Here is a 12,855-nt window from a genome sequence, read left to right as displayed (position 1 = left end):
GGGTGTGTGGGTGTGGATGCACCACTTTACTTCCTCTTTGCAAAATCAGCGTATTAACTCTAAATAATAAATGTCAAATGAAAGGTAACATTTAGCATTTTATAATTCATTGCTTTGCTGCAGGATCTGCAGGAGCTATCTGTTTTCAGATTAAATTATATGAATATCTGTATCACTAACTGTGTAGAAAATGCAATTTAATTTTTCTTAAGTAATATGCAAATGTTATCCATGTAAAATGTCACTTAGCTACAGTTATATAAGGGGCCCATAAGAAACATAATGCGCTTAAAATATCAAAGTACTCTTGTTGCTGTGAGTGTTATTATACTGTTGTTTATTATTACTGTATAATAAGCTTTTAGTGGATAAGGTTAAGCTAACTAACAATTTTATATGTACTACGGGGGGGTGGGGTGGGGGGTGGATCTATAAATGTAAAAGGACTGACATATATAGCATTTTTCAACTCTGACTGAGCACCCAAAGTGATTTTTGCTACAAGTATCCTTCACTCAATCACACACGCGCACACACACACACACACACACACACACACACACACACACACACACACACACACACACACACACACACACACACACACACACACACACACACAGTACTTTATTCTGTCTTTTCTAACATTCACACACACACATGCTGGAGGAGCTGAGGCTCGATCCACTGACCTTCTGATTAGTAGATGACTAGTAGTGTGCGTCATATGCAAAAAGCTTATCATATCAGAATTAGCTGTGTACACATACAAGGAACTGGGCTCCAGTTATTCCTTTGCTCTCAATGTACATAACAGAAGAGACAACAGACAATACCGACAATAGTAACATGACACATACAATAACAACATGTATAACATATTTATATTTATATGTGCAATGGTGCAGTGATGCAGAATGTGAAGATGTTGGAATAAATTATTGAATAAATAAGGGATGGATAACTTGTTACTATATAGATTATATATAGTTTTTCAAATAATCAAACCTAATAAACTTGCATTAGGTGACACCAGTGTGACGGCTGTTTATTATGGCCTGTAGATATTCCATGAAAAATCATAAATGATGAATTCTTCCATCTTTATTTGCAACATTTTGTAACAATTTGGTGCTTTTGGAGCTAAAAATAAATAAACTTTTCTTTTAAAATAAAAGACATTTCAAAGTGGCCAAAAAGATCTGAAGTAGAATTGCCTGTTTGAGCTTAAATACCATCCTGAACTAAACATACACTCTGTGTTACTGCAGTAACTTTGTTGCAGATCTGCAGATGCCTCCTGTTGAAGCTGGAACGTCCCCAAGTCAGAAATATGACAAGAACCATATTCAGATTTTCTTTTTCGTTTTTTTTTTTTGGCTGGTACTAGAGTGCCCGTTAATAATGGGAGTTTTCAGCGGATGGAGAGAAATCCAAGCAATTAGCTGAGCTGGTGACAAGCTGTTCCTGTGGCCTCGCTGCTACACCCTGTCGATCCACATTGAGCAATTAGTGGCTTCTGGAGTACTTAGAAGTTGAGGACTGTCACATATGAGTCGTTTACGGTGATACATTCATGTGTGTGACACATCGAGCGGCACAGAGCAACAAAGACCAAGGGATTGATCCAGTAATAATAATTATATGGAGCAGAGATCTGACCACCCTATTTTTTACAGAGCAAGCCATGCCTGTGTTTGTTTTTTCACTCCTCTCAATAAGGGTAGTCTTATGTAACAACACTACCTGCAAAAGAAACCTTTATTGGTTTATATAACATGTAGTAGCTAAGCTTAGATTTCAGTGTGTGTATGTGAAGGTTTGCGTGAAGGTGTGTGTTCTCATATTTTCTTTTGTCTTCTGATGTACAATACTATTAACAGGTCTGTTTTTAAAGCTGTTATTGACTTTTTTTCCCCCCCAGTGTGTATGACGCATCACTTACCTGTGTCAACACGGGCAAACACGCTGCTCACGCCTACACACAGACACACAAACATATGCATATAATTCATAACCCATATAAAGACACCGCAAATCCAGTCATTTGATAGTATTGAGAAGAATGTCTGAACATGTTGGTTGGCATTGCATCCTCTCCAAAAACCATAAGTGCTATAATAGAGATGTATTAAAGTCCAGATCAGCAGATCAGCTTTGTCAGGTAGGGAGCCAATTATTGATAAAAAAAAAAAAAGATGATTACATGGTGCTGTATGCTTTCCTAATTTTAACCTTTTTTTCTAATGAAATGCGGTGCCATCTCTGCAGGTTATGCAAGCAGCTGCAATTTGTTTGTTGCAAATTATACAATGATGACTGTTTTCCTGCAGTTGCGCAATCCTTTCTAGGAAGCTTGTACATTTTGCTGATTGAGTTACACGCTGTTTTTATTTCAAAGAAATGATAATGAAACTTTGGGCCTGCAAAATGCTAAACATATATACGCATCAAATCAAAAGATGACCCAGCAGGCATTGCCAACCAAGACAAGACAAGAACATCAATGATCCGACCAGGAAGCAAAAGATGACGTGGCTATAGTGACAGTCTGCTTTTCTTTAGCCTACTTGACCAGGCAGGCCATCGCTCTGACAATCCTCCATGTCCAAAATAAAAGCCTTGCTGTCCTCCATGAATAGCTGAGGACTTTATGTAACAGTGTCATTTGGTTCCTCATCGCCGAAGCTCATTCGCATTCATCGCCAGATCAGCTTTAGTCAAAAGCACCCTCACCATCCTCGGCACAAAGAGTGGATATTAGGACATGGACGGATGGGAGACTGAAAGAGATGAGCAGATTTAATAGATGGATAGCATCTGCCGGGAGCAGCTTGAAAATGGGCATATGCCGGTCCTTGTGTATGTGTGGGTATGCAGAAGGTGGGTGGGATGAGGCAGCAGGATTGTGTTTGCATGTGTATACTACAACTCTAATATCCTGCACCAAGTCAACCCCATCCTGTCCTTTCATGGCCCACAGAGTCTCCGTGTGAGTCAGTTATTTCTTTGGCATTGATGGCAGTTCCACTTGTAGGTTACATAACATACTAGTGTCTCTCACACACATAGGCAACAAACCCACAGCGTGAGTATTGTGGAGTCTCCTCTTGTTCAGGCCTGAGCCTGGAGCAGCCTGCAAAGCCAGAGGCAAAAGAGGGCCAGATAGGAAAAACACTGAGAGGACCTTTTGTTACTGCCGCTCCCTTGCTCTAATTTCTTCCTCTCTTCTGATCTTCGCTCAACACTTTGCTCTCATTTCGTTCGGCTCTTGGTTATGACCAAACAAGTGCAGACTGAAGATCAGTGCTTATGCCCAAGCGGAGGTAAGGTAGCATCTTCTTCATCGTCATCTTTTTAATCTTCTCCTTCAGTGTAGAAGTATTTGTGGTTACATTTTCAGCAGTTCCTCTCAGAACAAAATGCAAGTAATTTTTGCTGAAGACTAATTTGTCAAGTTCAACACTACCATAGTTCTCTGGTAGCATATTGTTTTCTTGTCATCTTGCTATTTTTTTAAAGAAATAATTATTATATGTTTCACTTTGTCTGGCACGTGATGTTTCCAAAAGCTGATCAAAGATGTCCGTTTTAATTTTGAATTGGACTGCTACTGAAGAGCCACATGAGAAATAATAGATTAAATGCCTGCTGAATGATGGCACTGCCGCACTGAGCCCAGCACAGCCTCAATAATAAATACCCTTTTCTAACAAAATTTTACTCAGTTCTTGGTGGTGCAGTGAGGACAGAGCGCACTGGACACCTTGAGAGAATTTAGGACGGACATCCAAGCACTTATGCGCCCTTTCTCCCTTTTTCAGAAACTGTGTTCTGTGAATCTCTCTTTACTTTTGTGTGTCTGTGTGTGTGTATGTGTGTGTATGTGTCCTCTCAGACTCCCTGCGGGTTTGTTTTGCCCTCAAGCTCAGCATATATGTATGTGTGACTGTGAGTGCGAATCAGGTGGCTGCGGTGGACAGATTAATAATAGATTTTGCCCTGAGTTAAGGGAGAAACAGACAGCAGTAAAAAGTTGAGGCTATGTTTAAAAACTGCAGAGTCACCCATGGACACAACCTGACTCTGCACAATTCTCATCTTTAAGTGTGAGACCAGAAAGTTTGATTAAATTCCAAGACAGGCAGAATAGTTTTAGAAGTGCCCATAAGCAGGGTCCTAAAAACCAATTTACCGACGCTTATTAGACAACATATCAATCAGACTGTGGTTATACCAGGTTGCAGCTTATACTTATACATTGCCAAATGTATTCCCCAACATCCAAATAACTGAATTCAGATGTTCCAGTCACTTTCGTGGCCACAGGTGTATAAAACCAAGGACCTAGACATGCAGACTGCTTCTACACACATTTGTGAAAGAATGAGTCGCTCTCAGGAGCTCAGTGAATTTCAGCATAATACCATGATTGGATGCCACCTGTGCAACAAGTCCAGTCATGAAATTTCCTTGTTACTAAACAGTCAACTGTTAGTGGTATTACAACAAAGTGGAAGTGACTGGGAATGACAGCAATTCAGCCACAAAGTGGTAGGCCATGTAAAATGACAGAGCGAGATCAGCAGATGCTGAGGTGCATAGTGTGCAGAGGTCGCCAACTTGCAGTCATTCACTACAGACCTCCAAACTTCATGTGGCCTTCAGATTAGCTCAAGAACAGTGCAGAGAGAGCTTCATGGAATGGGTTTCCATGGCCGAGTGTTTTTTGGACTCTAGAGCAGTGGAGACATGTTCTCTAGAGTGATGAATCCCACTTCTTCGTCTGGCAATGCAATGGATGACCCTGGGTTTGGTGGTTGCCAGGAGAACCAGTACTTGTGTGTCTGCACTGTGCCAAGTGTAAAGTTTGGTGGCGGGGAGATTATGGTGTGGGTTTATTTTTCAGGAGTTGGACTTGGCCCCTAGTTTCAGTGAAAGGAACTCTTAATGCTTCAGCATACCAAGACATTTTGAACAATTTCATGCTCCCAACTTTGTGGGAACAGTTTGGGGATGGCCCCTTCCTGTTCCAACATTACTGCACACCAGTGCACAAAGCAAAGTCCATAAAGACATGGATGAGCACGTTTAGTGTCAAAGAACTCGACTGGCCTGCACAGAGTCCTGACCTCAACCTGACAGAACACCTTTGGGATGCATTAGAGTGGAGACTGCGAGCCAGGCCTTCTCGTCCATCATCAGTGTCTGACCTCACAAATGCACTTCTGGAAGAATGGTCAATGAAGAAAAAAACATGAAAAACACTGTTGTAAGAAAATATCAGGTGGATACAAGTACTCAAAATAATGGGAGATCATTTTTATCAATAGACAGCTTAATCTGGCCTCAACTTCTTGGGAACAGCTAACTTGCCAGTTCTGTGAACTTCGAAATCTTTTTAACTCCAAGTCCAGTGTGTGAATGACCTCAGGTGGCTAATGGAAAAACACTGGATATGAAGATGAACTTCTTTTATTTATTTATTGGGGGGGGCTTTAGCCTCTAGGTGTAGAAGTTAAAGGCTTCTACACCAAGCCTTTTACTGTAAGCCAGAGAAGTGCAATTTCAAGTATAATACAGATGGAGCGTTATTAGTGATATTGTGTGTGTAAACAAAATGTATCACCGACTAACTAATGCAAAAAGTTACTTTTAGCTCAATTTTGGCTTCACATTTACTTAACCTTTAAATCTACCTGGGGGGGGGGGGGGGGGGGGGGGGGGGGGCATTTATTATTTGACACTTTTGTTCATTTTGCACTTAAACAGAAATCGGGCCAACATTTTCAAGTGAACTCAAAAGTCCAGCTCACGAGGGGCATTTGAAGGCAGCATAACCCCCGCCCTTGGGAAAAGTCATGCAACCATGCATGAAACACAAGACTGCAGAGTGGAAGGAAATAGAGGCGGGACGTCTCCGCCCTTTTAAAAAAATGACAAAAAAAAAAAAGAAAATGTTGCATGAAGCTCCTCAAGAAATAGAATGTGGTGTAGTTCGATTGCCTCCCTGCCGAGGAGCCCAGCCTTTCTTCTAGACGTGATTGGGATATAAAAGCATCCTTATGAAAGACAAAACGACCGCTTTGACATGTAAGTAGACTGAATGAGAACACCGGCGAAGGGCTTACAAATGAAAAAAAATAATCTCTTGTAGTCAGAGCATACACTTATAAGAGATTACAGGCCCATAGTGGCTTTTTTTGCAATTAGCGACCAGCTGTACGTATTCTAATAGTTTGTTAATGTAAAGCAAGAGCTCGTAACCTACTTTCTGTGTCCTGGGAAGAAAACGCTGGCAGACATACTTTTTTTTGGGGGGGGGGGGGGGGGGGGCATTCATCCCATAACTATGACATAGATTTATGGTCCTGCTATCTATGAAAATGTCTTGCTGATAAAGAGTCTCTTTAAAAGTGCAGGAGAAAACTTGGCAAGTCTCTCTTGCAACTTGTTGAGCCCTGCTGATGCTGCAGGTAGATACGATGAAAACCTCCGAGCTGAAAGGTTTGTTTTCTGGGGAAACTCAATCCGATGCGGGCTTTGGATATAGACTTAGATATAAGGAGGGGCATTTTGCTCTTGTTTCAAAAAATTATGCGGTGTGCAATGTGGTTCTTAGAGTGCGTCTTTCTCCTTTTTTCTTACGCACGGTGATTAAATGCTTTTGGCTTTCACATGAGATATCGTCTTACGTACATTCCATAGAGGGGTGTAGATAAAGCTTGAACCAGGTGCCTTACATAACCGTGCGTAACCGAGCCCGTCTGGTCTTCGTTGCCCCAGCACGGAAACCTTAGCCTTGCAGTTTGTGTGTCTGTGTGTGCGTGTTTTAACCATTCCAATATTTTTTTGCTTTCTTCTTACTGGTAAGTTAAAACAAACTTTGCTCTCTTTTTTTCATTTGAACTGAATGTGTGCAGGACTTTCACACTCTGTACTTTTCCACTACCAGTGGCTTTTCTTGGCATCTGGCCTCCCTCGGCTCAGGCTCTCCCTCTTGTCCTTTGTGTACCGGGATAGCCTGCGTCACTCCCGACAGCCAAACAGTGAAGTTGATAGTCCCCGGGACGAGGCTATCAAATTATTTGTACTGTAGCTCGCTTCAAACTCAGCATGGTTACACACAGAGCACGAGTGGCAAAAATAATCAGTAGCGTGTAGTAGCGAACTGTTTGGAACAGTTCTGTTTAGTGTGCACTCATTTGCACAGCAAAGTCCATTCTGTACTCTCGAAACAGTTAAGTGCCACCATATGTTCGGCTGGTTAGTGGATACATCTGGATTTCATTTGCCTATAGGATTTGTGTTTGTAGTTTTTGTGTAGACTGAAAATGTGTTTACTCTGACTGTTTGAGACTGTCTGACTCAGGGGTGTGTTATAAAGTTGGAATGATATTGCACAAACATATGTACAAATACCGGCTTTACAGTGAGCAGTGGAAATCACTTTTTTCTCCCCTTTTTTCAATGTTTTTGACGCAAGCACAGCTGAGGTGCGGTCGTGACGTGCTGGGAGCGCAACAGCCGCTGATTTGTCGAAAACAGGATCGATCGCGTTCTCTTTACCAAAGCTAAATGTGTGCAGAGGATCACGCCCACCGGGGACGTGGGGTACAGGGTGTTGGGTTAGGGTTGGGACTGTAGGAGGGGGAGGGAACAGCTCCGCCCTCCTCTCGGCCTTATATAAAGAAAGGGCCAGAAGTAGATGGTTATATTTTGGTTTCTGGCACTTGAGGATCGCGGAGCTGCTGCTTAACTCATCATGACGATCAAAACAGAAACAGAGGAGCCTGTCCTGACTTACTCAAAGTCTAGAGGGCTAGTGGCATTAGTCACTGGTATGGACAACGAGGAGATATTTTCAATAGAATTTTTATGTTGCTGTTTTCTTTTTATTCAAGTATAAATAATCTTCTCCCCTCCCTCCTCTTCTACTTTGTTTTGCAGCTTTTATGAAACAGAGGAGGATGGGTCTGAACGACTTCATTCAGAGGCTTGCCACAAACTCCTACGCCTGCAAGCAGTGAGTACCATCTTACATCTGACTCATGTTATTGTTCTTCCCTCAGTGCAGGATGAAACACTGGGAAACCCAACCAGATACACTAGTTATACTTCAATGGAGAAATATTTGATGTGTGATTTCCCCATCAGTCTTTTCATATTAATTTAAACCTTTGATGATTTCTTTGTAGTTGAACTAACTCTTCATTTTTTGTGTGTTTTTTTTTTTGCAGTTCTGAGGTTCAGTCTATCCTGAACTTCAGTCCTCCTCAGGATCCTGAGCTCATGAACACAAACCCATCTCCTCCTGTGAGTAAAACGAATTGTGCTTCCTCCTCTGTCTACATTTTGACACCATGCTAAGATGCAGAGGCCTATCTTCTGTTTTCATGCTTACCACGCATGTTATGGTTCTAACTATTTTCATCATCTCTCTCCTTCTCTCACAGCCCAGTCCATCCCAACAGATCAACCTCGGCCCATCATCCAATCCTTCAGCCAAGCCCAGTGACTTTCACTTCCTCAAGGTGATCGGCAAGGGCAGCTTCGGAAAGGTTTTGCTCGCACGCCACCGCACAGATGACAAGTTCTACGCGGTCAAAGTCTTACAGAAAAAGGCCATTCTCAAGAAGAAGGAGGTATGTGTGCTCACAGACATGTCTTCGCATGTGAACTCGCACACACGTACCGTACAAGGTGTGCACTTGTCAGCCTCTCTAACCCCTCTCTTTGTTTTGATCAGGAGAAACACATCATGTCAGAGAGGAATGTGCTGTTAAAGAATGTCAAGCACCCATTCTTGGTGGGCCTGCACTACTCTTTCCAAACAGCGGACAAACTGTATTTTGTCTTGGACTACATCAATGGAGGAGAGGTGAGTTACTAGCTGAACTGCTGACACATAGAAAGCCACTGAGAAGAAGGAGAGGTGATAGAGGGGAAGGGCGAGTCTGAGCTATTTAAAGACAGAGTTAAGGCTGAATGAAAAGGAGGGTATCTTCAAGCTAGAGGAAGAATTGAAGGGAAGAGAGACACCAGACTTGACCTGTAAACTGAGTAGGAGTTTAGAGGAATAATGCTTTGCCAGATCAGAAACAAAGATGAGACAGAGACAGACAGAGGGGATATCCTGTCATGAGAAGCAGAATAGAAGCTGCTGTTCTCTGTATTTTTTTTTTAAACTAAAGGAAACACCTCTCAGGAAATCATCGAGGGGGGGTTGGGACAGCGAGAGAAACTCTCGGCCAAAATTAGCAGCGCCATTCAGACTTAGTGTGTCTAATCGAGCTAATTTCCTGTGATTGTTGGACGAGCAGAGACAGTGCTGATTAAATATGGGCCTCATCAGGAAGCAGGATGTATTTGCTCTCTTTTTTCTCCTTTCTCTTTTTTTCCCTCCATCCTGCTGGTCTCTTACTCCACCTTTGGCTCTTGATTCATCTGTCTTCTCTTGTCAAACCTTTTAAACTGTCGCCATCCTGCCTCTTAATTTCCTCCCATCCGGTTTCCTTTCTGTCTCTGGATCTGTCCTTTTTTTTACTGTAGCGTTTTCTTCTATTAATTTCCTACCTCTGCTCATATCTTTTTGACAGTGTAATCTCAGGACAGGCTGTCGAGATTGCTTTGTGACCAGCAACAAAACTTTTCTATGCTCTCCCGTTTTTTTTCCAGTTGTTCTACCACCTGCAGAGAGAGCGCTGCTTTCTTGAGCCCAGAGCCAGGTTCTATGCAGCAGAGATCGCCAGCGCACTGGGATACCTGCACTCACTAAACATTGTGTACAGAGACCTGAAGCCAGAGAATATCCTGCTGGACTCCCAGGGACATATCATTCTCACAGATTTCGGACTCTGCAAGGAGAACATCGAACCCAATGGGACCACATCAACCTTCTGCGGTACTCCAGAGGTAAGGAGAAAACGTCCGGTGATTCAGACCATGCTGTTAAGGTGTTGTTACAGTTCTCTGTAATATTCAGCCTCTTAACTTACCATTTCTCCTCATGATTTTTTTTTTACTCCCTGCAGTATTTGGCTCCTGAAGTGTTACACAAGCAGCCATATGACAGAACAGTAGACTGGTGGTGTTTAGGAGCTGTTCTCTATGAGATGCTGTATGGCCTGGTGAGTGATTCTAATCATGTTACATTACTTAGATTTATATTAAAGTTAGACATTTACTGAAAATATTAAAGGTCTAATGCTTACAGCACGTGTTTGTACTTGCAATTTGCAGTCCTTGTTTCATGTAGCCAAGATGCTAATTAGCTCTTTTTGTCCCTTGCCAGCCTCCGTTCTACAGTCGCAACACAGCAGAGATGTATGACAACATCCTGAACAAGCCACTGCAGCTGAAACCCAACATTTCCAATGCGGCTAGACACCTGCTGGAGGGCCTGCTGCAAAAAGACCGGACAAAGAGGCTGGGCTGCACTGACGACTTTGTAAGTCTCCATTTATGCGGTTGCGTGAATGAATGTGCTTAATTACACGCTATGCATGTTAACGGGCGTCGTTTTAATTATTCTGCTATTTGTGCCTTTGCCAGATTGAAATCAAGAACCATGTATTCTTCTCCCCCATCAATTGGGATGACCTCAATGCAAAGAAGATCACCCCTCCCTTCAACCCCAATGTGGTAAGCTTCCATTTTTATACCCGATTAAGTGCAGAGAAAGTCAGGTTTATGAATTTCCCCTAAACCAGCACCTAGTATTTACATTTACATAACTAAATCAAGAGCATGAAACATCCTCGCTTAAAACATTTCCAACTTTGGCAAGGTATTTTAAAGGTTTGCTAATCCCTCCTTGTCTCCCTGTTCTTTTCCCCTCTCCTGCAGACGGGGCCCAATGACCTGCGACACTTTGATCCAGAGTTCACAGATGAGCCCGTACCCAGCTCCATCGGCTGCTCCCCAGACAGTGCGCTCGTCACAGCCAGCATCAAAGAGGCAGCTGAGGCCTTTGTGGGCTTCTCTTATGCCCCATCTATGGATTCCTACCTATAGGATTTAAACACAGGCACTTATCATAGACACCAGTTTAGACTTGTTGGGCATGAAACGAGGCATGCCCATGGACTTGCATCGTGACCCTACTCAATGTTTACCATCAGAATGATGGATATCTCCAAACTAATCCCTGCAACAGTTCTGCATCTACAAAGATTTTAAACGTGTACTTATTTCTCTCCAGCTCTTGAATGCATTTCAAATGCTTACCACAAGAGGATCTCTAGTTGGGGTTGCGATCCCCAAGCTTACCCTGATTTACCTTTCATTACCTACATCCCTTTTCAGCCTTCACTTGTCCATCTATTTCCTGATAGTGGAGGTCGTTTGCACATGTGACTCAGGCAGCTTAAATGCTCCCCTTAATCCACAACTGACAAGCACACAGCCAGACTTCCACCTTTTCTCAAAGAGGAAGGCCGGACCAGCTCTACAGAAGATTTCCAATTTCATCTATGTAGCAAAAGACCTTCCCACTTGAGATTCCTGCTACCACCCATTGGGACCTATCTTTTGAACACGAATGAGTAGCTTGGAGATGACATTCATTTTGGGTGCTTTAGTTTCTTCTCATGTACTTTCCATGTGTTTGAAAAGGGAGTTATCTGAAAGCTGAATGTTACAGAGGAGGGCGTTTCTTTTCTCTAAAAGGTGCCTTTTTTTTTTTCCTCGCCATCAGAGCTCACATCATTTGGGTTTGACTGCACCGACACTAACATCAAAGTTTTTTCCACTCTGCACCTGAATTACTTTTTCTTTTCTTTTCTTTTTTTTTTTTAAAGTCACTACAGAGGAAAGATGTAGCACTAAGTTAATCCACTTCTTCTGTCTTTAACATGTGAGATGTAAGAACTCGAATGATGTGTTACATCTGCGTTTGCACATAAAACAATAATGCTGATAGAGAGGTAGAAAGAGAGCGCACTACTGCTGCTAAGTGAGGAAGAGAGGGATGTGTTGTGTAATGTTTTGGAGATCTGCTTGTGGACCGCGTCCCCCTCATTCCGCCAGTCTTCCACTCACCTCACAGTAATGTAAACGGCAGCCTGCGGAAAGGCTGACAACATTGAAACTGAACATTCCATTTTAATATTGCTGTAATGCAGTTTGACGGTATTTAAGTTTGTTTGTATATTTGGAGTTCTGTGTACTAGTTTTAATGTATATTCAACAACAAAAAAATGACTAAAGGTATGCTTAAATATGTATACAGTATGTAACAATACATGTTAAATGTACTGTAAATTGTAAAAACTGTTTAAGATTTATGTGACCATGTTTGGTTTGCAATAAAAGTTTAACTTTATTACACCTTAAAACCCCCTTTAAGTTATTGATGAACAGCCTGTGCGTGAAATGAGCTTCACTGATTTCCCTTCAGCTTGAAATATGAAGAGAATTTTTGTGTGACCTCATAAACTGAGTGCAGCGACTGTCCACCAGCATCTACAGACAATAAGAACTTCAAAGTTATAGAATAAATTAAAAAGTCTAAAGGATGCACATGATACATTAAACACAGCTGGTACACACTGAAACTACTGATGTCCCACTTTAGGGTAGAATGGACTTTATCCCCCTCCATGCGTCAGCAGGCTTACACAACAGTGACTGGAATTCAAGTCACTAATGTGGGTGTGTGAACGGTCAAATTATTGGCCAATAAAGCCGGTCCAGGTCAAAAAATGTCAACGCACCAAAATCAGCAGCAATGGTTCGCTTTGAACTAGAAAACAGTCACATTAGAGTTCATTTGCTCCAGTGTTAATAAACTAATATTAACAGGCTAATTACCAAGTTGGCATGTCACTGAGCTACTATGTCCTTGTGCTAGAG

The 12,855-nt window shown here is 42.1% G+C and overlaps 1 protein-coding gene across 5 annotated transcripts in view; it reads left to right on the top strand.

The window, feature by feature from the left end:
• sgk1 (serum/glucocorticoid regulated kinase 1) overlaps window positions 1–12,323 on the top strand; it is a 35,747-nt gene extending 23,424 nt beyond the window's left edge. The window contains exons 1-10 of one of the 5 annotated variants that reach the window (XM_030721751.1): window positions 3,147–3,326; window positions 7,951–8,026; window positions 8,241–8,316; window positions 8,457–8,645; window positions 8,750–8,881; window positions 9,679–9,915; window positions 10,035–10,130; window positions 10,295–10,450; window positions 10,555–10,644; window positions 10,849–12,321. In XM_030721751.1, the coding sequence (XP_030577611.1) occupies window positions 3,278–3,326; window positions 7,951–8,026; window positions 8,241–8,316; window positions 8,457–8,645; window positions 8,750–8,881; window positions 9,679–9,915; window positions 10,035–10,130; window positions 10,295–10,450; window positions 10,555–10,644; window positions 10,849–11,016 (1,269 nt within the window). In that variant the 5' untranslated portion in view covers window positions 3,147–3,277 and the 3' untranslated portion in view covers window positions 11,017–12,321. Of the gene's footprint in view, window positions 1–3,146; window positions 3,327–5,908; window positions 6,094–6,737; window positions 6,870–7,683; window positions 7,842–7,950; window positions 8,027–8,240; window positions 8,317–8,456; window positions 8,646–8,749; window positions 8,882–9,678; window positions 9,916–10,034; window positions 10,131–10,294; window positions 10,451–10,554; window positions 10,645–10,848 lie in introns of those variants that run through there. The other 4 variants (XM_030721752.1, XM_030721753.1, XM_030721750.1 and 1 more) reach the window with 4 other exon arrangements.
• Window positions 12,324–12,855: the final 532 nt, after the last annotated feature.

The sequence above is a fragment of the Archocentrus centrarchus genome, chromosome 24 (assembly GCF_007364275.1).
Source record: "Archocentrus centrarchus isolate MPI-CPG fArcCen1 chromosome 24, fArcCen1, whole genome shotgun sequence".
Taxonomy (NCBI): domain Eukaryota; kingdom Metazoa; phylum Chordata; class Actinopteri; order Cichliformes; family Cichlidae; genus Archocentrus; species Archocentrus centrarchus.
This window is presented reverse-complemented; position numbering and strand designations above follow the sequence as displayed.